General features: G+C 41.4%; 2 protein-coding genes across 4 annotated transcripts in view; one reads left to right on the forward strand and one right to left on the reverse strand.

Moving 5' to 3' along the window:
• Positions 1–24,582, reverse strand: part of KLHL18 (kelch-like family member 18) — a 43,205-nt gene extending 18,623 nt beyond the window's left edge. For 2 of the 3 annotated variants that reach the window (XM_012720621.1, XM_012720620.1), the window contains exons 1-3: positions 24,334–24,489; positions 5,860–5,990; positions 3,280–3,420 (exon numbers count right to left, since the gene is read on the reverse strand). In XM_012720621.1, the coding sequence (XP_012576075.1) occupies positions 3,280–3,420; positions 5,860–5,990; positions 24,334–24,462 (401 nt within the window). In that variant the 5' untranslated portion in view covers positions 24,463–24,489. Of the gene's footprint in view, positions 1–3,279; positions 3,421–5,859; positions 5,991–24,333 lie in introns of all 3 variants that reach the window. The other variant, XM_004676230.2, reaches the window with a different exon arrangement.
• Positions 24,583–24,664: 82 nt separating this feature from the next.
• KIF9 (kinesin family member 9) overlaps positions 24,665–27,358 on the forward strand; it is a 38,600-nt gene continuing 35,906 nt past the window's right edge. The window contains exon 1 of the mRNA XM_004676232.2: positions 24,665–24,914. Within this exon, the coding sequence (XP_004676289.2) occupies positions 24,827–24,914 (88 nt within the window). The 5' untranslated portion in view covers positions 24,665–24,826. The remainder of the gene's footprint in view (positions 24,915–27,358) is intronic.

Here is a 27,358-nt window from a genome sequence, read left to right on the forward strand (position 1 = left end):
CCCACAGCTACCCATCTCCTAGGGTTGTGGCTGGGATTAAGAATGTAATGAAACACACTCATCGAGATGCCTGGTATGAAGTTACCTGCTCTTTTAATTTTTGACTAAGGTTATTTTTCTTACTACTATGACATTCAAGAAAATTCCAAATAAGCCTAATATAGTTCTGAAATCTTGGTGACAGCAGCAGCCCCTTGGGGGTCATGTGACTCAATCTATTGCAGGAGGTGTTTAAAATTACCCAGTCTTACTTTTTAAAAATTCTTTCTTTCGCCTTTATGTTAACTTAAGGTTAAAGGCACAGAATTTTACCTACTACCCAGTGTTCACCACTGTCCCCCAGCAACAGACCTCTCAGGGACTGAAAGAGTAAGAGCATTGCAGTAGCTGGACTTTGTGATAAAACTGAACTTTACACAGGTGTCTGCATTCCAGTCTCAACTGTCTTGTTCATTGTTTTGGAACCTATGTGAATTTGCAAAGACCAAAGACATAAGCACAAAGCAACACACAGGCAAGGCAGCACACGGCTCAAGATCACAATGTCAGCTCAGTCGTGTGTCAAGTAACAGCGTTCTCCTGGAGCACTTATAGGAACTGACTGAGATTTGCTAAAAGCACTTTGTGTATGTACAGCAAACATGAGGCTAACCCTTCCCAGTCCACTACAGTATTTCTTCACTCAAACATCTGTATTGATATCAACTCAAGAGGAAATGTCACAGACTGGGAACCGAACAGTCCAAAATCACAGAGAAAGATGATCAATATAGCTGACTGGCATGCAAATATAGTTCCATTTTCTTCCTCTTGGACCTCACCTTTGACAGTCTTAGATGGTCTTGGCATAATATTGAACATAAGCAATGGGTTAGGATGCAGCACTGCAGACTAGCGGCAGCTGCTTCAGTGCAAGTTCGATAACCAGCCCCTGAGGTGATCCACATGGCACAGACCTCTCCTGAACCACCCGCTGCTCCCCTCAGCAGTGTACCTTGTCGACCTGCTTGTTCTGCTCCCCACTCTGTCTCTGGTGAAGCCTCTCACTGTCCCTATACCTCTGGCTTGTACCCCAGTTTTGTATGCATAAATAAATAAATCTTTAAAAAAATATTGAACATAACAGACACCTTCAACTGAGCTGAACTGTACTCCAGGAAGGGAAGGAGATAGTGCTACCAAGTAGGAAAGGGTCCCATTGTTGAGCAAGGAGATTAAGAGGGAAAACAGACCCAAAGAGCTAATGCAATAACAGAGGCAAGCAGTGACTCTTTAAGTCAAATATGTTAATGGCTTATTTCAATGGTGTTTTTGTTGTGTGGATCCAACTCTGAGAAAAGAGTTTTGGAAAATACATGCTGCAGTGCTCACTTAAAAAACAAGGTCCTTATATCTGAAGGCAGGAAAAGGGAACACCAGAAAAAAAATAACCTCAACTTTATGTGGGAAATAAACCAATCAGCATACTAAAGTTCTAGCAGGCAGAACAATATCAAGAACGATGGCATTTCTGCAGCTTCTCTTTGTGCTGTAGGGCCCAGCCTCTTACACTACTTCTCAGAATGAGTCCCCTCACGTCATTAGTAAGCAAATCTTAAGACCAAAGTGTGCACATGCTTGTCTTTTCGAGGGCACACAGGAAGGAGAGAATTCCTTTACAAAGACTCCATCATTCTATGCAGGCACAGGGAAAATCATCCCCAGGGACAGATGTAGTGGTAGTAAGTGTTGGAGAGAAAAACAGAAAACAGACTAAGCCTCTGAGGCCTGTGGAAGGGATAAGAACAGAAATCAGGTGTGAGTTTAGGCTTTAAAAGGGATCTTGCAGGGTTGAATGAAAAAATGTCAAGGGTAGACTCAAAACAACAGGCTTTGTGCAATTACATATCTTTTCCCCAAAATGTCACTGTTCCATATAAAAACTGCACTGGTCTAAAAAAATCACTCTTCTAAGCACCTTTAGATGACACTACTTTATAGGAGATTGAATCTGGAGTTGACAGTGAAGGCCTCAAAGGCCCCTAGGTGGAGCTGTTTTGCCCTTAGGGAAAATGGCCAACATAATCCTTTCCACAATGCCTACTTAAGCATTCTCCAAGTTCTGTGGGAACACAGAGATAAACAAGTGTGGAGTCCGTTCATAAGAAGCTCACAAATGAGTAGGAAAAATGGAGTATGTCCTACATACCCATCTGCATCCCTCTAATCTGCTGAGAAGGTGTTTCTCCGGAAAGGGACAAGCCTGGTCTAGCGCTGCACCCTTACCACACAACCTCCATCTGTAAAGTCCAAAACAGGATCACCTACCTCACCCTGAGACCATTCATTCTGCACCCAGCTAAGGCATGCCCGAATGGTAGGCATCATACCACAGTTAGGACCAGCTGCGTACACAGTAATGTTCAGTGGCATCCATGACCACATATGGGCAGGATATGGACAACACAGGATCCATAGAGTGGCCAAGTGAATTGGACATATGGAGTGGGAAGGGGAGACAGGCACACCAGGTCTAAGAATGGGGACAGATCTAATGCTGGTCTTCAGGCCTGTGGCTTTGTGATCAGAGTAGCTTAGGTGAAGGCTGGGCATCAGAGAGCACTAGACACCTCAGGGGTACTGTTCTAGTTTCTTCCTGCCTGAGTATAGACCAGCACTAATCCTCACCCGCAAGCCTCTCATGGCTAAAAGGTGGCTTTTACTTTATGACTAAAAGCACTGAGCATTGAAGGGTATGAAGAGGTTTCTTATCTGTTTAGTCACTAAAAGGTCACTGGCAAGTACTTGTCACAGGTAGGGTCCTACAAGAGCAGCAAATTGTTGCTGCTAAGAGACTGAGATGGACAGAGAATTCCAGGGGGTTATTTGGGTGTTTTTTTTTTTAAAGAGCTAACATAAAAAGATCAAGAAATTAAGGAGGGGGAAAGAGGAGCTAAACAAAACGAGATGTATATGGAACAGATAGAGAGCAATGAATAAAATGGTTTGGTGAGAAGAGTCAGTTAAGTCAGTGGCTTAGTCAGAATGAAGAGGGGATTAAAGAGGAACATGTCCGGCCAACGGGCAGTGAAGGCAGAGCTCTGTAAACCCTAAAATTTCAAAGGCTTACCCCCAAAAAAGGGGCACTAGATACTGACTCCAAAAAAATGTCACTTCTATAGAGTTACCTCAGCTTACAATCCTCATAAAAGTCAATGTGGCTCAAAGACTCAGTGACCAGAGATTTGAGAAATGAAATGGTCATGCTCTGCACCACAGGTCAGGCCCATCACACCTCACCTTTCTCGAAGGAACGTGCAGCACGCATCTTTGATACTCTGCAGCTGCAGGAAGCTTGCGCCCATCAGCAGTGACTGGACATTTTGCTGGTCGATGGCAAGGTGGCCATTGTAGGCAAAGTTGATGAGCGCCTCCAACGCACTGAGGGAAGAGAAAAAGATGTTCTTTAGAGATGTCTTGGCTCACAGGAGATTCAGGATCTATTGTATGGGGAACGAGTGTGCCCTACTCTAACAGGCACTCAGTCCACGCCCTTTAAGAATTTACCTGAATGGAAAAACTGCTTCATCACCATCAAAGACTCACTCTTTTTAAAGTTGTCTTTAAATAACTCTATTAAAGAAAATTCTAAAAAGAGAAAATAATTATTCATGAAGTTGCCTCTATTGAATGAGGCAAGGGTAGTCATTTTCCCATTTGCCAGCATGTGCAAATTGTATGAGTCTAATTATATAAAACTTATGAAACTCTTTCCTGGGTTCTACACGTCTTCATGTTTTAACATTTTTAATAGCTGCTATACAGCATTCCAACATGTAAATATGCTAAAATTTATTTCTTTTAATAGTAGGCATAACAGCTATTAATATCTTATTACCTTATAAAAAGAACTAGGATAGATTTCCAGGATTAAATTTCTAACATTTTTCCTGGCTTCTAATTCACAGTAAGGATGAAACTCAAATTCTATCTATGGGACTGGATGTGGTCTGGCCTCCGACTGAGGTTATCACCTTCCATTCTCCTCCCCCACCCTCCTCTATTCCAAAATGCTGATCACACTCTCACCTTAGGGCCTTTGTACTGGCTGCTCTCTGTTTGGAGGGTTCTTCCCCCAGAAGGTTCACTCCCCCACTTCAATTAAGGTCTTGACTCAAATGTCACCTCATCAAAGAGGCCTTCCCTGATCATCCTGAAATAGCACAGACCCCCACCATCATTTGCTAGCTTTTACTCTGCTTTACTTTTCTTAATTCACTTTCATTTCCTGCCACACCATGCATGTATTTCTTCACCGTATCAGCCCAATGAGAAGAGGTGCTTTCTGTTTTATCACTGTTACACTTCAACGCCTACAGCAGCAAAGGCACAGGTGCTCAGTGTATTTCTGTGAAATGAAGTCCTTGGAATGTGCATGGTGATTAGCATGGCTCCTTTACATAGAGACCTCAGAGAAGAGTGTTCGACTCCTGGAGATTCACTTCTGTGTTTTTCCTCACAAGTAGCTGACCTGAGATTTCTGTCTCACAGTAGGTATATAAATCCTTTCCATGTATTGTGGAGATCACCTTCAATCATGCAGAGGGTACCACATTCTCCAAGGTCTTTTTCCCATAGTTTTCACCATCATGAGATTAAGAAGTTAGGCAACAAATGATAGGTTACTGGCTAGTGTTGTGGATCACTGATTTGTTTATTGTTTCCTCATACAAGTACAAGACTCATCGCCTTGAGCCACTTGGTATGTCTTACTGCTGATTTCCCATAACTCAGAACAATGCAGACACATAATAGATGATACAGCTTAGATTATAAACATACAGCCTCAGTTCGCAGACTTACAACAAAGCCTCTTAAGTAATGTCAACACGCCTTTTTTCTTTCAAAGTCCAAAAAGAAATACTACGAAATGTTTATGCAAAGTCTTCATGAAGAAATAAGAAAAGCATTTCCATGAAGTGACTCTAGATATAAGAACAGCGCCTAAATGATATGGTTTTGGAGGTTATGATACCAAAATTTCCAATCTTGGTTCTACTAACATTGGGGTTAATAATTCTTTGTCATGAAGGGTTGTTTTAGACACTGAAAGATAATCTTGGGCTTGGCTCCCAAGGTTTCAATTTTCTTACCCATCAAATACGTTATGACGTCTGCCACCTTATATATCTGTGTTGTAATAGCCATTATCTACATGTGGCTGTTTAAAATTACAAGTAAATTAAAATTAAATAAAATGGGGAGGGGGGAGGGGAGAAAAATGGAAATGGGAAGAGTACAGTGGACTGTGATGGTGCTTTGGTAATGGGGGAACTAAAAAATATTTTTAGAAAATTAAAACAAAATGTAAAAATGTAAAATTCAGTTTCTCAGTCAAACTAGTCACATTTAAAATATTCAATAGCTACATATGGCTACTGGCTACACATTTTGGAGTGAACAGAAAATTTCCATCATTGCAGAAAGTTCTAATGACAACACTATTCCAGGTTGATGAGCAGGGTAACAAATGATACTTGTTTGGAAAACTTTTGCCATATAAAATGGCTAGCACAGAAAAGTGCAGAGAACAATATATACTGCCATCTTTATATCCAGTCCTAGTTTAAGAAAATATCTTGGATTCCAGTTCCTATTAAATGTGTTGCTCTAATAGAGTAAAAAATAGCATCAAAACTCACCGCATTTAAACTGTTTTGGGCTACCAGGTGAGGGTCCAACTTATTTATTAATTGCCTACTAAGTGTGTAGAGCTGTGCTAGATGCTATTACCTTCTGCAGGCCCTCATGACATGAAAGCACAAGGCTGAATCTGTACCTGGACAGCAGCCTGTGGAACCTAACGGAGGAATTTAGTACCTTGGGTCCATTCCTTGCATTACAATCTCATCCTGCTTGCACTCCATCATGTCATTTGTAAACATTGCGTGGAAGTACGGGATTGAGGCTGCTAGGACGATCCGGTGAGCACTGAATTTGTGGTCCCCAATCTGTGGGCAAAGTAAAATACAAAGATAGGTACTGAGGAACACAAAATTTTAAAAATCCAACTTGCCCCCTCCACAGCTGAATCCTCTGGCCAACATCACAATGATACAGAAGACAACCTAGTAAATGATGTCTGAATTATCATGGAGGCTATGATGTATTATAAATTCAATGTACTCAGTTACAGTAGATGAATGTTTTAACGAGATATTAAAATGGCTCAAATATAAGCCTGAATGCTTTTAGTTTTAATTTTTACTTATAGGGTAGTTGTCACTGCAATTCCCCTCACTCAAAGAAAGACTTGATATCCTCAAATTTATCCTGATTCGTTTTATTAGAAGGCCATTGGACTGGACAAACTGCCCCAGAATAAAATTCCTATCTGTAGGTTCTTCCAGAAGAGTAAATACATTGTGACAGGAAGAGATAAGAACAAGCACAGCTAAACTTCAACAGGGGACATGCATGGGGATAAGGAACACAGTGGGTATCACAGGCACAAAAGTTGGTGGGTCTCTAGGCACCATGTGGGAGCCAGAATTGCTCTTAGGAAAAGGACCCCACAGCAGCGGGCTGCTGTGGCCTGGCCAGTGTTTTGCCAACCCACAGGGCTCAGGCACATGGCTCTTGCAGGGCAGAGGCTGTCTCTTTCTCCCATTTGTACCCAACTCTCACCAAAACATCCTTAGCTTAGGAAGTTCTGTAAGTGCTTTCCAACTATCTGCCATTTATTAAACTTTAATATTCCCTTTGATAAGTATTGCCATTTATAGCTCCAAGACACAAACGTTTCCACTTAAGCACTGAGCAGAAAGAACAGCTTTTTTATTTCATCTGGGAGCGACATCAATGAAATGTCAGAGTAACCACTACTTGATGCTCATCTCTTTTATTCAAGGCTCCTAGCTCATTTCTGTCACAATGTCCTCTTTTTCACTGAACTGTAGGCTTATATATATATCAACTATCCTTATCACACACACAATCTTCCAAATGCCTACTGATCCTTACCAGATTCAGCTGCTACTAGTTCCTCTTATAATCCAATTGTTGTTCTACTTAAAATTGTTCTGTAAGGCTTAAAATGAAATCCAGCAGTTTTTGAACCCTGTTCCTGCTCCCAGGGCCAACCTTTCTTCTCATATTTATCTCCACCTTTCTAAATAACATATCAATGACATTACTTCTTGAATCTTTCACTTTTAGGTATTACCTTTGGTAGTTAGTGTCCCAACAGCCCCAAAAATTCCTGTCTCCTGGTATTCAGCACCTTTGTGTAGCACCTTTCCACAGTCTCAGGAATGGCTTGCGTGACCAACTGAATACAGACGTGGTGATGATGTCATCACTGCTTGAATGTCGCATTCAAGAGTAGGCTATAAAATACACTGTGAATTTTTCTTCTCTCTCCTAGATAACTTGTTCTGGGGGAAACCACATGACAAATCCTGAGGACAGGCCTAGCTGAGAAGGAACTAAGTCCCCCTCCTACAGCTACCTGAGTGAGTGTGAAAGTGAAAGCCCCAGCCCCAGATGTCTCATGACTGAGGCCCAAGATGACACAGGGACCACAGCCTAATGAGAGATCTCTAAGTTGCTCCTGCTTCCTGAGCTATAGAAACAGCGAAATAATAGGTACTTGTCATTTTAAGTTACCAAGTTTTGGAGTAATTGTTACTACTAGTAATAGTAGTAAAATACAATAATATTACGTATTTTTTATCATGGAAGATTAGGGTTTTGTTGATCTTTTCTCTTTGCTCTACTTACTCCATCTTTTCAATATACTTACATCAATGCTGGCTAGAGTAAGAGTTGCATTATAAGGTCTATATGAATATTATCTGTAGCCAAGCCAAGATGACCGCTATGTTTCCTTTACTGTGTGATTTAAATTTTTCTTGAGATAAGAATCCCTGTTTTTTGCATTCCACTTAGTCCTTCTTGTTTTTCTCCTTGGTCTGGTGATAGTTCTAGAAAGTGCTTTAAACTGTATTTACTCACAGCATACCTGACAAAAAAGTATGGGATTTTTCTTACACTAATTCTCCAACTCGAACAGACACCAAATGGTGGCCTACAATTTAATTTTATTTTCATGCTAACTACCCAGACTCCATAGGTTAAGAGTTTAGTTCTGTTAGTCCTGTAAGACTAAAGCCCCTGCTTCCGATGCCAATTGGGTCCTGGCAAGTTATACTTCCGACTGATCAACTATAAAGGTAGGATTGGGAAGGGGGTGATCTTCACAACCACTTCCTAAGGTTTGATGATTTGCAGATTAGAAAGGATTCTATAAAATACAAAAGAGGTACCTCTGAAGAGGTACAAAGGTGCCTAGCACATGGCTGTATCTGCCAATGTAGAAGCCCAAATCCCACTGTCCTGGGTTTTTATGGCAGTCCAATTATGTAGGTATGGCTGATTAAATCGTTGGTCACTGGGCAATTAGCTTACCCTCTACAATTTCTATCCTCTTTCCCTGCCAGAGACTGAGAAGTGGGGGTGAAAGTTTGGAACCTCCTAATCACAAGGTTGGTTCCTCTAACAACCAGACACATCCTGAAGCTATCTAAAGACCTATCAAGAATTACCCAATTAGCATGACATCAAAGCTGTTGCTTGCTCCTTACATCCCTATCACTCAGGTACTTCCAAGGTTTTTAGACACTTTTGTTGAGGAAGCAGGATCAAACATCAAATATTATTAGGGCTTTAACAAAGACCTAATTTTTAGAATAGGAACAAAAGATACTCCTATCAAACCTATCATGCTGGGAATTACAAGTGTTTTAGGAGCTCTGTGGCAGGAACTGGGGGAAAAGATGGAATATATAACTATATATCTATATCTATATATATAGTTTTGTTTTTATTTTTTTAAGCATACAAGAGTTGGGGTGTAGGCCAGACATATGAGGGATGAGAGGATTCCCCAGAGACAGAGTAGGTATTAAAACAGGCAAATCGACTGAAATACACTGCTGAGTGGAGCAGGGGGCGGGACAGGAGAGGTCTGCCATGCCATATGGGTCAGCACCTTGACCAGCTGACCAGGGATCTAAGAATGCTGCAGTGGGTGGCTGCTAAGGGCTTCTTAGTGCTGAGACTTAACCCCTCACAATCAGGGAGGCCCCTCTTCCAGGCACTTTTAGTTCCTCTGGGCCACTAAATCTAACATATGCTTTCTGGATTCAACATTGATTTTTTTGCTAATACCTCTTTTCACTCTTACAACCACTTTAATGGCATTACAGGAGGGAATAGAGATTCAAATGTATATTTGATTTGCTACTCAATTGCCAGACATTTATTTTTCATATGGAAAGTAAACAGAAGACAAAAGAATAAGCTTTGTGTGCATGAACTAGGTGACCTGGTTTCCCAAAAAAGCTCAGCTGCAGTAAAGCTCAGCTATCTTGGAATATGCTAGCAGGATTACATCTAAGTTTTGTGTTTAGTTTAGGGGAACAACAAATTTATCTTTAGATAAAATAAGGAGACCAAGATGGTAGAGGGTCTGGAGGCAATATCTTATGAGAAGTAGCTAGTACAGTTGATTAGAGAAAGAAATTTAAGGGGGACACCATAGTTTTCAAGTCCTGGAAGGGCTACACAGGGATGAGGGCTGACCTAGAAGTTACAGAGAGGCAGATTTTGGTTTATCTTAAGAATAGAAGCCAATCACCTAAGAATGTTTAGGAATATCCTTGACGGGTCTAGAACTATTAAGTAATCTTTAAAGGTGCCCTCTAATTCCACTACCTTGGGGCTTTAGACTGTGTGAAAAGCTTTTAAAAACCATATACCCTTATTGGTAATCTCAGTTTTCAAATGTCACTAAAAAGAGAGACAGAGAGATAAATTGAGCTATTTTTCTAAGTACCCATTAGGTATATTTTCTATTTTAGTCCTGGGGTGAGAGTAGAAGTGTGGGGAGCCCCCATCCTCAGCATGACAACCTCTGTCATACATGCAGTTCCTGTAGCTGCAACTATACCTCACATGATCCCATGAAGACAGTCCATGGTATACTGGGCCTCATCGGCTCTGCAGAGGACCTTCCATAGCTGAGAAGCATCTAAATTTCATCAAGATCAATGTCAAAGTTAAAATTGAGATGTCCCAGTGATAGTTACAGAGTATTCCCCTAGGGTTATTTATAAAGGAAGTCAGACCTAAAGTCACAACTCACCATTTACCAGGGGTCTAAGCTTGGCTTTGTTAGAACAAACTCTGAGCCCGTGAATGATAAACAGAATGTACTCCATCCCCTGATGACTTTATAAAATGCACCCACATCTCTATGCCAGAGATTGCAGTTGCCCAAAGTAAAACTCCCAGCATGCCATGAACCTGACTACCTGAATGTGTGGGCTGCTGGGAACAAGGGACACAGATTAGTGGCCATGCTTCTATGGCCCACTTCTCTGGCACTTCTGCTGGGAAGTAGAGTTGGAGACGTAGAGAAATTTGAAAGACATACTGGAAAAAGTTATATATGTGAGAGACACATGGGAGAACTACTCCTGGTCCTTCCCAGAGACAAAGGCAACACCTCTTTTGACTTCACAGTAGATTATATGGTACATTTTGAATTCTGAAACCCCTTTCAATTCCAGCTCTCTGGGAACTGCTTAACCCTTTTCTTGGGGATGCCTAACAGAAGGCACCTTAGATTTATGGAAAGTTTCTGGGCCTCAGCAGCCCTGCTTTAGGCTGACCTTGTTTGGCTAAGTATTTGCCTAGAGGGGATGGATACTTTAAGGGGTTTTGTTGAGACTCTATTATTAGAAATATCCTTGCTTCTCTTTCTACCCCACCAGTTCTATTAGAGATAAAAAAAAAGTCAAAATGCTTGTCAATCTCTACCTATGCCTATGCACAACCCACATGATACGTACAAATTGCCAGCTTCCACTAATTATTCTATCACTCCTAAGTTCTAGTAAATAAAGGACTTTAACTATATCAGGTGTCTCAATATACTAGTTGTGTCATAATAATAGCTTAACATGAACTCAGTAAGCTTTGCTTTCTGATCAGAATGGCCTCTACATATATTTGAAGAGTAACTGTATACACATGTAAAAGATACATTTTTCTGGCTTACAGATTAGTATATATGTAGACTTGAGGTCATAGTGCAGTATTTCTGGGAAACCCCCATGGCATGGGGCCCCCTCCCTAGGAGGTGCGAGGGTCCCTCTTGTTGTGCAGTCTGACACTGTGATGGAGCAAAGGGAACTAGATGTGCTTTCACATGTGCACACCCTCTCCTGCTCTTCTTAGGAGAGACAAAGAAGCTCTGCCTTTCAGGCCCTACCCTGACAGGATCTTTGGGTCAACAGGAATAGTTTAGCATTAGAGGCAGGTGGGGCTCAAGATTCAACAGCTGCTTATTCAAGCAGGGAAAGTAGCAGGGAAAAATCTGAATTGGAGTAACCAAGACAAGTGCTCCCAAAGAAAACAAAAGATACACCCAGAATAGACTTCTCTTTGGTGGAAAACACTTTGATAGTGTTGCTTTTACTTTCAAGAAGCCTGAAATGAATATAAGACAATATATGAACAGTTAAGGGCCCAACTTGTTCAGAGAGAATACCTTTGGGGTGGATGGTGTTTAAGCTTTTAGATGGTCACAAGGGATACTATAAGTGCATTAAGTAGTACCCATAATTTTACTAAGCACAAATGTGAATCATAAAGGCTATGAAGCTGGTGTGTAAGTATGAGTATAAAATGGAGACATAGTAGAAAAGGATTAATCGCTGAAGTTCCTTTAAATTAGAAAGTCAGTAGCTACAAAGTCTTTGAGATAGCATATTGTGGTAGAGAAGAAAAAGTACTCTGGAGCTAAATTACTTACTGTTTACTAGCTAGGCAACCTTGCACTAGTTTCTTAACCTCTGTGTCTCAATTTGTGCATCTATAAAATGGGATAACAGAACTTAAGGGATTTCTGAGAGTATGAAAATTATTTAGTACCTGTGGAGCACGTAAATAATACATGACACATATTAAGTGCTATGTTAGCTTTGTTAAATGTACTAAAATTTGGAACTTTACAGAATTTATTTTTAAGACATTTAGAGAAGTCTTAAACTATTTTTATGAGGTAAAGTGTGCCCCTGCTTCTTGTTTTTGTGTAACCCATGAGCTAAAAGTAATTTCTACATTTCTAACTGGTTGGGGGAAAAATATCAAAACTAGTATTTCATGATATGAAAATTATGTGAAACCAAATTTCAGTGTCCATGTATAAAGTTTTACTAGAACATAGACATACCCATATAATGGCAAAGCTACCAATGATCCACAAATATTAACTGTCTCTTTATGAAAAACTTAGCTACCCTCTGCTCTAGAGTTGCAGGAAAAAAATATTATGAAGAAGGCTATAAAAACATTCTCTATAAAGAAGAAGATGCTGAGTACTTTCTAAAGATACCCCTTTTCTCCCAGTCCAGACCAAACCTCATTTTCTGCTGGTATTCCAAATCTCCCCACTGCTGAACTAGTATGAAATGTCTGCACTTTGTGGAATACCAAGGTAACTAACTATATCTAATACAAAATACTTGCCCCCTTTTGAGAGAATGACTTAAGCCCAAACAACAAGCCACCAAAATGGCCAGTATGGGACTGGCACTAACCAATATGCCCTTTTTTAAAAAAACCTTCAGTTTCTTAGTCATAGTTACATAATTACTCTCTCTTCATCTCTACAGCGTGTAAATGCCAATTAACCCCAACAAATAATGTAGCCTTGTCCATCAGAAATGCAGGAGGTGGACTACATAAAGGCATCTGCCTTCCTACCTCCTAACCAATTCCCAACCTCACTCAGTAACACCAAGCATCAAGCAGGTGCAGCCCACCTTTCTACCCCCAACCAAAAACTTAATCAGGTGTTAGATGAGTGAGGCAATTCCATGCTGAAGATGTGAAGTCTCAGACTCAAGTACTGTGCTTTTCTGTTTTAACCCAGTTCAGGGTACTTCAGACTCCTAGAGGGTAGTAAGGGTCTTGTGTGCCCTTAAATAGCTCAATAAATACACATCAAAATAAAGTATCTATTCTATCCTAAACAGTAGCCCAGAAAATCAGCAATTCCCTGTGAAAATAAATTAATCTCATATCAAAGACAGCAGGAAGCACTGTGATTTTCTACTCATTACCTTCAAAGTTTTCTTACATAAAAAAGTTAAAGGAAATCTAAAGAAATCGAAGTAAAAATAAAGAACATAACACTTGATGGCTACTGCAAAAACAATCTAGTGTTATTTTTCACTATTAACTAGATATATGTATCTCTTTATATCTACTAACTACACATTAATGTCATAATTAACACATTTGCTATCAATCATTATGGTGATGGTCTATTAATTATTTTAGGTTATTTGAAGGTTAACAGAAGACCCTTTTGGTTTCAACACATGCCACTAAAACCTTCCCCAAAACCTGACTAGTTACTGTCTCTACCTCATGTCAGCTCTGTCCAGTGCTTCTTACCTTCTGCTCCTTACCATTTCTACCACAGAGAGAAGAAAGAGGCATGCAGGGCTTGCCATACCCTACCTCTAGTATGCAGGATAGAGAAGAGGAAAATCTGTATCTTTCTAGCTATTTTTCCTTTTCTTTGTATGGAATTATTACAAGATCCCAGAAAATGCAAGAATGATTAGGAAAATAAAGGAGACTATCAATAATTATATACTTTCTCTGCTGCCATGGTGAGCAACAGCAGAGTAAAAAGTGAAACTTTGGTGATGGCACACACTAGGACCTATTTTCACATTCACTTATAAAGTAGATCCCCTGTTATAAGAACTTCTGGATAGCACAATAAAAGAACAGATATAGCACACTTTACTAGCATTTTCAACTGCCCAGTTAAAAATTGACAAATATACATAACCAATTTTTGTCAAGTAAACCACAGATCCCAGCAACTGAGCATTATGATTTCAAAATTTAATGTTTAAATAAAATTACTGGTCCCAAGTGAAATACAGCTGCTCCAGAAATGTGTTACTCCAACACATTACAGGATTTCACACACGTGAAATCCAGGTGGAATCATTGTGAGACGCTGTGACTGTTCACCAAATAGATGTCCCCAGGGGGGCAGGAAGGCAGTTTTAAGACTGAGTAGTAGTAAATCATAATTAATGTAAGTCAGTGCTGTCCAACAGAACTTCCCATGGAGGTAAAAATGTTCTTTATCTGCACTGTCCAGTAAGGGAGGGAGCCCTTGAAATGTGGTGAGTGCACCTTAAGTTATCATTACTAAAGAGCAGGTACAAACAAAATTTTTCTAACTCAACTCTACCCTGCCATTTAAAAAAAATTATAAAATATATATAATATTTAAAATACCCAACTTAAAAGAATAGTAAAAGTCATATATTACTGGACTAATCATGTAAATGTACTAAGTATTTTTGAGTATTTGTCAAATGAACCCTATCTGACAAAAGGTACCTATAAAACAAACAAACAAAAAACTTTGGGGCCCTCCGGGGTTACAGCAGAGCACTAAAGCCACTTCAGCATGAGTTCAATCCCTGCTAGCACCGGAGGTGACCACATGGTGCGGCAGACCTCTCCTGATCCGCCGGCTGCTCCCCTCAGCAGTGTACTTCATCAGTCTGCCTGTTCTGTTCCCCACTCTGTTTCTGGTGAATCCTCTCACCCCCCTGCACCTCTGGCCTGTATCCCAGTTCTATACGCAAAAATAAACCTTTAAAAAATATATATTAAGCAAAAAACTTTCAAACGACAAAAACATTCCAGTAAGAAAATGTGTAATAAAACATGAAGAGACAGTTCTCCAAAAGGATATCAATATGGCAAGTAAACACATAAAAAGATGCTCAACATTGCCCATCAGGGAAATGAACAAGTATCACAAAGAGATATCACCACACATAATGTCTGAAATAAAAAAAAAAAAAACAGGATTCTGCAGGAAAACGGAACTAATAGGATAGAAATCTGGGTGTGTCCACCTGTATCACAGAATCTCCGTTTTGTTGAGCTCCTTACTACCAACAAGTCAGGTCCAAATCCTAAAATGATCCTCAGTTATCCCAGCCAGTTTTTTTTTTTTTTTTTTAAAGATTTATTTATTCATACAGAACTGGGGTACAGGCCAGAGATGCGGAGGGTGAGAGGCTTCACCAGAGACAGAGTGGGGAGCAGAACAGGCAGATCCACGAAGTACACTGCTGAGGGGAGCAGCGGGCGGGTCAGGAGAGGTCTGCCGCGCCATGTGGTCACCTCCGGGGCAGGCGGGAATCGAACTCATGCAGAAGTGGCTTTAGCTTCTTAGTGCGGTGCTTTAACCCGCTGCGCCACCAGGGAGGGCCTATCCCAGCCAGTTTTATCCCCCAAGCTTGTCTTCTTAATCTCCCTAAATTTTCCTATTTCCCCTTGAATCATTACCCTCTTTGTGCCCAATCAATTACTCCTCATCCTTACAGATCCAGCGCCTCTTCATGAGTCACTTTCCTTTTCACTACGGCAGTCAGCTCCCCAATTCTTGTACTACCTGGTTTTGCCTCAAGCATGTATTACTTTGTCTCTGCCAATGTCTCTTTGTCCAGGGTAATATTCTTCCCATGAAAAGAAAAGGTTGTGTCCTAGCATTTAGAAGAGTGCTTCAATCCTGGGTCTACGTAATGAGTCCTAAACCCTATTTCATTTAAAAGGTAGCTTGGTCTTTCATCTGCAATACAGATAAGCTACAAAAACTTCTGATGAGGGGCCCTCTCTGGTGGTACAAGGAGTTAAGTCACAGCACTATGAAGCTCTCTGCAGCCCCTGCAGCATGAGTTCGATCCCTGGTCAGGGAGGTGATCCACATGTCACAGGAGGCCTGGCGTGCTGCTCCCCTCAGCAGTGTTATTTCAGTTGATCTGCCTGTTCTGCTCTCCACTCTGTCTCTAGTGAATCCTCTGACCTGCCCCACACCTCTGGCCTATACCCCAGTCCTTGTATGCATAAATAAATAAATCTTAAAAAAAAAAATGTCCAATGAGTTTCATCTCTTCTTTTTATGGGTCAGGATTGGTGGAGTCAGTGGGAGGATGGCCCTGGCCGTTGACTAAAGCTCAATGGTGGGAAAGCATGAGGAGTGTTAGTTACTCTGATATCCTCTGAAAATTTAGCTGGATAAAACAAAAGACTGAAGATAAAGATGGGTAGGATTTAGGAACAATTATGGAGGGCTTGACTTCCAGGCTAACAGTATTCTCAGCCCTGGAACAACTAAACAAGCCATAATGCAGTTTAAATGTGCTTCTAACAAGGTAGTATATAGGAAAAAAGGGGTGCTTGTCCATCCTGCTCTAAGTTCCAATTAGTTCTTGCAAACTCAGAGATGGGAAACAGACAAGTATAATAAAACACACTGGTATACAATGGCATTTTAATACAATTTTAAAGCACACAGCCTGAAACTTTCTATTGGAACCTGAGTTTCTCTGCTTTAAGGGGCCACAATGTGTAAATGACTCAGGAAGTAGCTGACCAGGAAGTGGCTGACCAGTTAGCATTTAAAAAAGACCTAAAGTTATTACGGTCCCATGCGAAGAGTCAGCTAAGATTTGGCTAAAGCATTAGGCCTGTCCATACCTCTTCCTAACTCTCCACTACCTCCCACTTATGTCCATCCATCAAAAGAGTATCTAATCCTACCAACTACATGTGATTTGTGGATGTTGCTTACCAGTTAAGACTTCTCACAATGAGAATTCAGTTAGTTTGGTCTGTGTCCAAACCACCTCCCCCAATTGTACCTTACACCTTGTGACTCTAACTTGTTCAAGAAACATCCTGTATGTGTACTTTCATGCTTAGGTCCTTGAACATATTCTCTTCCAGCTTAGAATGACTTTCCACAGTGACTACAAAAGTCCTACTGGTCTTATAAGGCACAATCAAATACCACCCACTCCATGACACTGTCACAAATCCTCTGAACTGGGACTAGCTGCCATTCCTGTGATGGCCTCTAGGTATAGTGGTGTAGTAACAAAACATCACACATCATAATAAACTGATAGGTATCTATCTTCCCCAGTGATCTTTAAATATCAAGTACAGTGCTTAAAAAATAAAAGTACTTTTGCTGCGTCCTGAGTATCAAGAACAAGCTAGAAAGGTCAACTAGTAGTGGTGGTCAACACCAACATGACATCCTTAAGCTTCTCCTTTACGTCTCACAGAAGGCAGTGACAGGATTTCTGTGAGCAGCTTAGAATAATCAGAGTCAGTTAAATCAGGAGTCCTTCCCTTAATCCTTAGAAAACTAGCCACCACCTGTTGTTCCTGCATTCCCACTGCTCTGTGGCTCTCGCCAGTTGTCTTGCTGACTTAAAATGAGAGCCTGTGGATACAGAAAAAAGACCAGTAATATGGGAAAGAGCACCTTTTAAAGGCACCAAGAGCTGAGCAGCTCTGCTCTACTTGCTGTTTCCCTGGTAAATTCCTAACTTCAGATTTTCACTATGTGCAAAAGAATAGAATTTCCTTCAAGAACAAGCCAGAATTAGTCTCTCTTGCTCTAGCTGTTAATATCATCTCTCCTGAATGGAAAAAGGGGAAAGTGTAAGTGAAATCTTGTGTTCTCTTCATGAACTATGAAAAATGCATCCTATCTTTCTAAGACACACTCCTAACATGTCATGATGTTTTTATTCATAAATAAATGCATGAATAATTATAGTCCAGTTTCAGTCATTTACTCATTCAACAAATATTTGCTACAATGCTCTGACTTCATGTCATTTGGAAGTCTCCCCAGAAGAGTCCAGTCATCTGCGGCCTTAGAAACCTTTTCCTTATCTTAATCACTACTTTGTAAATAAAATTTGTTTTACCCTGAACTTGAGCCACATCTCAAAATTGTGAGCACATAAAATGTGATAGTTCTCTAACCTTCAACTACTCTAATTACCTCATTTAATGGAATCATAATGCCTTTTTGTAATTGTCTTATTTCACTTAATGTGATTGTCTTCAAGGTTCATCTGTGTCGTAGCATGTGTCAGAATTTCCTTTCTTTTTAAGACTGAATAATATTCCATTTATATGTATAGAATATTATACAAACAACATGTACTACATTTTTGTTTATCTAGTTGCATCCTTGGACTGCTTTCATCTTTTTGTTATTATGAATAATGTTGCTGTGAACACGGTCATATAAATATCCGTTCTTGAACTTTCCTGAAAAGCATACCCTGCACAGTCTGCCCAACTTATGTATGAACTACAGATTCACTACTTTGCCTGCCAAAGACCCAAACTACCCTTACCTTCATGGCCCTGAACACAGCTGGTCAGGTCCACCGGAACACAGGAGCCATCATGGTCTCCTCTGGCCTGCCATTCTGCAAGCAGTTAAGCATCCTCAGCTCCAACTGAGACAGAAAGGGAGCATGGTGTCTTTAGTTAATGCTTGGGAAGTACGTCTGTGTCAAGCTCCAACAGAGCTAAAGACTTTAAAGATGAGATGTAAAATTTAACAATAATTTTTCCTATGCCAGTTTTTCAGTCACCAATTAGGACAGTCCCATAAGCACCTGCATTGAGCTAGAAAAAAACATTTTTCATCCCTAGTTCATCTGCATTCTTTAATTCCTAGATACTGTGTTGAAATGACAGAAGTACACATTAGAGTAAAAAAGCAATTTAACCTACTCTAAAAGTCTTAAAGTATACAAAGGCTCTAACATTATACAACAGAAGTAGCCAACTACAGTCAATGGGTTCAGTCCACACTTGCTTTTGCAAATACAGTTTTCCTGGAATACAGCCATACCACTTATTAATGTATTGTGTACAACTGCTCTGGTGCCACACAATCAAAGTTGAGTACTTGCAACTTTCTATATGTATGACCCACAAATCCTAAAATATTTACATCTGCCTTTTGAGAGAAAATGCTTGCCAACTCCTATTTCATACTTTTGGTTCATCCTCTTCTCCCTAATAGCAAACAAGTATTGATGTAATCACCTAGGCAGAAAAGATCTTCCTAAACTAATTCTGGGAAGCTGGCTGTTTGCAATGAGGCAATGTGAGTGCCCATACTCAACAAATCAAGAATAGGAAGGTGGATGCCGAACTTGTAATTTAGGAAGGGGTAAGGAAAGATCTTTAGAAAAACACTAAGGTCTCATTTTCCATCAATCAGTTGATAAGCTGAACCAGATTGACGTCTCATGCACAAGTAGAGGAACTGCCTGCATTTAGAAGCATCTCCAAACATAGGTTTTTGGGTTTTTTTGTTTTTGTTTTTTTAAGTCTATCCAATAGGCCAACCTCTGGATGCCTCAAGGTGAACCCCATGAATGTGGTTTGGCTGGTAATTGACTTTCCACTAGCTCTCCTCACCCACAAGTCAGGCAGCATCAAGCTCTCATATTCATCTTCCTGCTGTCAGAATGTAACAGCAGTATCTGTAACATGACTTGAAGGAGAGAGCAAATCTGCCTTTTGGAAATAATACTTTCTGATGAATTAATTCATATCACAAGTATACTCTGTGATATGTGAGAGTACATATGCTCTCAAGAAATACATTCTTCCTTTTGGTTCGAATTGTTCATTGAACGGAAAAAAGCCTGAAAATCAACACAATTACCTGAAAACTGTCTGCAGAACAATACTCAAGATCACAAATTTCCCAAAACTGTATTATTTAAAAGTCAAGAATTCATAGTAAAAGTCTAGTAGAAAAATCTTGCAACTTTCTTTTCTCCTGAAATCAAACAGTGATGTTGCACTTAGACACACACATCACTGTCCTCCGTACTCAGAGATGACACTGGAAATGTGTTTATTACCCCCTCTGCTTCCTACCATTTAGCAAGAGGCCAGTAATCTGACAAAGGATATAAACGTATTGCTTCTACCAATGAACAGCTGTGTTTTATCTCAGATAATGTAGCTTTGTGCCTTGGGCAAATCCCTTAACAGCTCTAAGTCTCAGTTTTTTGCTCATCTGTAAAATGAATGGTTTTGATAGATGACCTCGATGGCTCCTTTTAATATGATTATTCTAACTCTATAATTACAGCTGTGTAATTCACTACACATAACAAAAAAATGGCATGCAGCAACAAGCCTCTACTTCATTTCCTGATAGTCTTCTCCACCTATTCTTTCATCACAACTTCAGTGTGACAACTAATTAGGCAAGATTCCGGATTCAAATCTGTGACTCCTGAAGTATCACTGAGAATTATATAACCTGAATTTAGTGGATCAAAAGAAAATATTCCAAAACTGTGCCTTTCACCAATGGAAAAGCCATCTCCTTCTGGGGACTAGTCTCAGATCTGGGTTAAAAACCTCAGCAGAGACCTTAAAAAAATGTTGATAAGACCCATGCCCACAGATCTTTGAGAAAACACTTATTAGTGGTTGCAAAACAAGGTATGTGGGTGTGTAGGAGGCTCCTCTCTTCTAAGCTTATGGATTAGCAAACAGTATGCAGGTTTGGTGACCCCGTTCTCTTTTCACACACAAAGGAAAATTTAAAAATATGTGAATGAGGAAAACTAAAAATATATTAATCTCGTGGGTCTAAACCTCATGAATAAAATGTTGTGGAGAACACTCATTGAAATCTGTTGAGTTTGCCCAAATCGCTGTCCCAGATGAATCTGACAGATGCGGCCTGAGCAGTGGGTTCCTGATAGCCCAAAGGAGAGGAGATGAGACCAGATGTTGGGGAGAGGGGATGCAGACTTCTCTATTCAAACCAGATTTTATGTTATAAATTGCCAAAAACTCTTGCACTATTATCTGAATACCTAACATTAAAAATGAAATAATTTGCCAGGAGAAGGATCATATGCTTGAAGAATACTCAGTTGAATTCATAACCCAAGACTTAAAGATGAACTTCAGGGGAATTGCTCTCAAGACTGAATTTTATATGCACCAGAGCATGTGCATCTTTCTGGGGAGAGGGATCTTTGCTTAGATAGTCCAAAGAGATTCAGGTCACCAGAAATACAGAAGGTAATTTACAAAAAAAGAAATTACAATACATTAGCTATCCCAAGAAATTTAAATTTCAAATTTTTCCAAAAGAAAAATTAGCAAGGTGTCAGAGTTGGCAGTGAATTTTGAGAATGTGGCATGGCTGCTTTCATGGTATTCAGATAGAAAAGAATTCAGATAAAATTCAGATAGAAAAGACGACAGATTAAAGATGTGAATAACTGATTGAAGGTAGATTAATTCACATAGAAGCAGCTGAAATTACTTCAAATCAGTGATGGATGAGGCAGTAGGTGAGCATGAAAGAACACCTGACCCAGAGTACAGAGACCAGGACTCCAGTCTATTCCTAGTTCTAATTCAATCTGTGATCTTGGACAAGTCCTTCCGCCTTCTGTGATTGGATCCTCATCTGTATAATTCAGACTACTTAAGTAGAAGAGGTTTGCAAATTCTTTTAAGACAATGAAATTATATTTTGATAAAATCATTCAGAATTCATCAGAAACTAAAACATATTCAAAATGATAGGTCAAACATACACATTTATCTCTACTCCCTCCGGAAATCTCACGCAGTTAATTAATATCTAATACTTGCTGAGCATTTACTACATGACTGTTTTAAGTGATTAACTAATGGAATCGTCAACACTCTTATTAGGTAGGTGATGATCCCCATTTTATAGATGGAGGAACCAGCATTTGAGAAACTTGCCCAAATCATCACAGCTAGTAAGTGGCAGAGCTAAGATTCAAACCTAGGCAGTCTGGCTCATGTCAGCTATATTAACTCTCAGATGAACAATGCTCCCAGGAAAAAGTTGAGAGAGCAGTTTAGATAATGTTATGAGATTTTGGAAGGTGAAAAATCAGACAAATGAGCATGAATTGACTTAGATGGAGAATACCGAGTACTGAGATGGAAAACCACTACGGAACTTCCTCCAGAACTCAACTTTTAGAAATACAGGCTTTCCATGAAGGTGTTAGCACAAGGCTGAAAACGTGTAATTAAATTGGTCCCCATCCATGGGCAAATACTGTCAATGCCCCAGGAAAAGGCTGGAGGTTTATTATCTGGATAGAATGAACTAGAGAATCCAGATTTAGAAGACAAGGAAGTAGCACCATTTGGTGGGAGTTCAGTGAAAGTCTGTACACAGAAGCAAGAGCCCCTAGTTTTCTCTCACCGTAAGGCTCCTAGAATAAGGATCAGTTTGGACAAGGCCATGTACTCTGACATATCTCACTGAAAAGGACAGCTCTATCCTCACACAACTATTGCTTTTAAAATGTGGTCCCAGACCAGAAGTAGTAATACCAGAAACTTATACAACATGTTAATTCTCGGGCCCATGTCAGATCTACTGATTAAGAAAGTCTTCTGTGAGGCCCAACAACCAGTGGTGAACAAGGAAGCCAGCTGATTTTAATCTCAGCTAAAGTGTTTGTGAACCACTACCCTACAAGTAGCATCACTAGTCAACAGACCCATCCCACATCAAAAAGCTTCCAACCAGCTTTTCAGTGTCTAGTCTATGTATCTGAAAAGCAGGCTAGAATTGCCAGAAATTTGAGGGAAGACTCTCTTCCTAAAAGAGAGAGCCCAAAACAGATTTCATAGAGCTGCTCTGGTGAAGGTGAGTAAAACCAAGAGAACTGGGTAAGCCTGGCTTCCTTCAGGCTCCCACTGTAACACTGCAACTGAACTACTCCTCACCTTCTGCAGAATATTTTGAAAAGCAATGAAGCAGATGCTCTATGGTCCAATCCAGCTCTAGCCTGTCTTTGTACTGGTCCTTATTTCCCAACTCTTTGACAGCAATACAGTAATTTTCATTGACATTCTCAGTGTAAAGTACTTAGGACCATCGCACTATCACACCCTTTTTGCTCTTTTGAGTCTTACAAGCTTTCCATGCTCACGCTCACAGCCTAAATCTTAAACCAAAAATTCTCCCCAATTACTCCTTTTCACCGTCTCTACTTCAAGTGTCTGTGTCACAATCCTATCATTTCTCTGCTTACAAATCTCTAGTAGCCTTGATATCTTCTACCACAGAGTCACCATGAACAAACACCTCTCACTTATTTACATCCTCTGCCTCTTTTAGTCCAGCTCATTTCTCAAAATTCTTGGTTCCCTATTAAAGATTTTTTTCCCCTCTCAGACCACTTCATTCCTCTTCTGGAAAACTAACCTGCTTCAGGAAGAGTTCAGAGTGATGCAAAATTTATGCCAGGCATTATGTAAAGAACACCGCAAATGTTCTCATTTAATCCTCACACTAGGGAGAATTTATATTTGGAAAATTGATGCTTAAACAGACTAAGTAATTTGTCCAAGGTTACAACTAAGATTATAATCCAAGTGCTTTTCTATCCTTAAAGCCACATTCTTACACCACTGTCTCCAGAGGTCTGACTCAAATATGTGGAATAAGAAAAGTTTCCATAACTGCAGAAAATAAGAGCAAAAAGATTCTGCATAGTTTTGTTTTCAAACAGGGTCCTCCACAGATGCTGAGAACCTTACCGCCGAAGCCCAAGAGGGGACACGGCTTGCGGAGCATCTCCTCACCGAAGGGCTCGTTTGGCCACGGAGCAACACAGCATGCATCCCCAGCAGGAGTGAATGCAGAGCACGGGAGGGAGGCTGGCTTTGTTGACCAGAATGTCAGTAGGGAACAGGTGGTTCAGAGATCCCTCTCCCCGCGGAGCCCACCGGCCCAGCCTCCGGAACCACTGTGGCGGTATGCATGGCGGGATACAGGAGCTGCCCCCCTCAAAATTTCCAGATTCGATTTTGAAAGCTCTTAAAGAACAAGGTAGCGATCTAGCAATTAAGGACAAACAATGACTCCTAGGGAGAAACCTCTACAACAGCACAGCTCACTTCAGGACCCAAAGAAACGCCTATGGTGACAAGAGAAGATGCCTCAGTAGCGCCTCTCAGAATGTACCGTCGCCAGCTTGCCCACCTTACAGACGGGCTGCACGTCCATTTCCGTGTGTGTGTTGTGTGTGACAGAAAACGGAGGCGGGAACCTCAGTGTCTCCCACTGAGGACCTCAGCGGCGCATCTCCCAGCCGTTCCTTCTGAGGGACAAAAGGCTATCCTTCCCCGTCTCTCCACTCAGCCCCAACCGGCCACTCCTATTCGGCACCTCGGCCTCCCTTACTCGGTCTCTCCCTCCAACCTCCTTTCTCCACCTCTCCGCCCCGCAGACCTCTCTGCCCCGCTCCCCCGCCCCTCATTCCTTCCCACCCGGCCGCTTTCCCCCCAAGTCCCGCGCAGCCCTGCACGCGGTACCTTGAGGGTTACGTCGCACAGCTTGCCCTGCCGCCGGATCTCCTCCATGACGCCGTAGCCGCGACTAGGCAACTCGGACACGGAGAAGTGCACCAGGTCCTCCAGCTCCTCCGCGCCGTCCTCCACCATCTTCCCCGGCCGCCGCGACTGCGCAGGCCTTGCCGGCCGGCTCGTTACTAAAAAGGGCGGGGCGAGGGCATGCGCGGATAGCAGCTCCAAGGGCAGGGCTGGAATTGGACTGGCCTGCGCGGCCGCCGTAGTCGCACATTCCTCTACGCCGGAAGCTTTGCTGCCCCGCTTCCTGGTTCTTGAGCAACTTTCGTACCCAATTCTGGCCTCGCGACTGCGGCTGCCGCAATCTTTCTGGATTAATCGGTCTCTTTTTCAGGTTTTTCGATTCTACCCTTATCTTATTCGTGTTCAACAGAGGACCGTGGACTTCATTTCCGCCACCACCTCGATACTTCCGGGAACGCTGGAAACGGCCGTTGTCATGGCGACTGTATACACATCCCTTCACCTTAGCGTGCCGGATGCTGTTGCAGCAGCGGCGCTCCGGGAGGGCTGCCGCCTCGCGAGCGGTGAGCAGGGCCGGAAAAGAGGGGTAGGGAGGCCGGAGATGGGATGTACACCCGGGTGGCTGGTGGCAGCTTGGATCCCAACACTAGTTCATTCTGGAGTCCCCCTGCTTGGTTCCCTGGTCTATGCAACCCAGAAGGCGGACGCAGCATCGTAGTCCTTTTAGCTAGTCTGTGGCTTAGTGTCTTCGGATCTAATGTGTCCTCAGGGTCCCACCAATCTCCTTTGTTGCACCTGAGTTTCAGAGGGAGTGAGGGGTCTAGGGGTGCTAGAAGAGCAGATGTCTTCTGGACACTTTTGCGTCGGTTTTCTAACTGGAGAGGGTTTTGGGATCTCCCAGCCGAAACTTTTGCTTCTATAGATGGAAGAAACCACTTCAGAAAGGGAATGGAATGGCGCTAAGGCTCCACGGGTTTGATATGTTGCATGAGAAAAAGGAAAAAGGAATGTTATACTTGGATCGGAATCTTGTTAAGCCCAAGGAAAAGTATATTTAGATCATATTTTGGGGCTTCAGAGCTACCGCTCTGGTGGCCTTGAGGGTGTCCTAGTAAGAATTCCTCACCTGACCATGAGCGCTGTTAAGATAGACATCCTCCTGGTGCCTACCGTTCCAAAAAACGTTTCCTCTCCTTTTATCTGGCCTTCATGTATGTTTGGTGGCAATTCTGTCATTCCCACTGCTAAAACAAATAAGATAACTGGGAGTCTGTAAGATAACTGGGAGTCCGTTACACCAGAAACATCTAAGAGTGGTACCTATGAGGAGGGGCATTCCCCACAAGATCGTGAAGGAGAAGGATCTCTACTAAAAGGGAGAGTGTAGTGAGGGACAGAACATGGTAATACAATTGGTGCCTGGAAACTGAGAAAGGATATGGGCTCAGGGATTGCAGATGGTATGGGTGGGGAGTGACATTATGTGCTCTTTGGGACTCTCTCAGTAGTGACAGAAGATGGACCCATGTGGAGAATGAGACACCGTCTGGCTTTCAGCTATGACTATGACCACTAACCGCCACTTCTTGAGCATCTGCTCTGTGCTGGGCACTTTCTGGACATTGAGGGGGGATTCAAAAGAGATAAAAGGCACAGTCCTTCCCCTCAATTAACTTAATTTGGGAGTTGAAACCCACTCAAATGAAGCGGCGTAAGAACGGTAACAAGCATTATTTCAGTAAGTGCAAGATGTCATGGGGTACCCAAATGCCTGGGTGTTAGGGGGATACTGAGTAGCAAATTTGCTGGAGGGGTACAGAGAATGCTTGTTTTGGGCTGGTATGGCTCCTGACATACCTGGAGCCATCCCAGGGTGTGAGCATGGGGAGGGCCTTCGGTAACAAGGTAGAATGATTGCATGTGCATGTGTATATTGGCAAATTGCAGGACAGAGAAAGGGCACACTCTAAGGAGAACAATGCTTGTAGCTGGCATGTGCTGCCCTTATGCTGTCAATGGAGCCGATGCAAAGTAGGCCTGGGCACCTGCCCCAGAGCTGCCCTACTTCACTGTCCCTTTTAGAGGGCACCCTGGGCAATGCTGTAATCTTGCTGGGAAGAACTTTGGAGATTGAGGGTAAGTACTTGTTGAGTCAAAATACATCTCTACTTTCAACTTTCCAATATTCTAGGTCAAAGTAAACTCGAAGAGGGAATGTTCTCTTTAGCTTCTTCATTTTGGGATTCATGCTAGAGCTACTTGTGCCTTTGTATTTCTAGAGCTCAATTTTGCAGTCAAAAATTTTAGTACATACATAAAAATATTTACTGCATAAATTAGACAAGCCATCATCCTTACTCACCAGAATACCTTTTAGATTGATTTCCTGAAAATTAAAAAGTTAGAATGCTTCCATTGTGGTTGGAAAAAGACTTTCGTGAAATAATTACTTGAGGAATGTAGGCAGTAGATACACACTCTGCAGCAGACAAAGATGAACATAGCATAATTGCTTTTGAGTTGATATCTGAAAGAGTTTTACAGGGGTTAAAGTTTTATTTTGTCCACATAGTTCAAGCAATAACTGAAAGGACAAGACACATCTTTATTTTACTTGCTTCTATAGAGATATTTAATGCCACTTCATGATACTTAAGATAATTTTAAGAGGCAATCAAGTGGTCACCATAAGTTATATCTAAAAACGTGGAGAGGTTTTATTTTTCAAACCTAGAACCATTTTTATCAGGTAACATTCAACCTCTCCTAGATAATATAAGTGAAGTGATAATATTTTTTTTTATTACAAAGTTTATTTTTACATCATTTTGCACATTTTTTTTTCCATCTCGATTGTAATCCCCGCTGGTTTCCCATCACCAAATCACCCCTGTGCCACCACCATAGTCCCGTGCATTTCTCTCCCTTCCTCCCCCTCCCCCTGTTTTTGATCCCATTCCCCACTCCGCCCCCACAAAATGTCTCTGGTATATGGTTGTTCATTATT

This window comes from Condylura cristata, unplaced genomic scaffold, assembly GCF_000260355.1.
Source record: "Condylura cristata isolate star-nosed mole 26May11 unplaced genomic scaffold, ConCri1.0 scaffold00004, whole genome shotgun sequence".
In the NCBI taxonomy this organism is placed as follows: domain Eukaryota; kingdom Metazoa; phylum Chordata; class Mammalia; order Eulipotyphla; family Talpidae; genus Condylura; species Condylura cristata.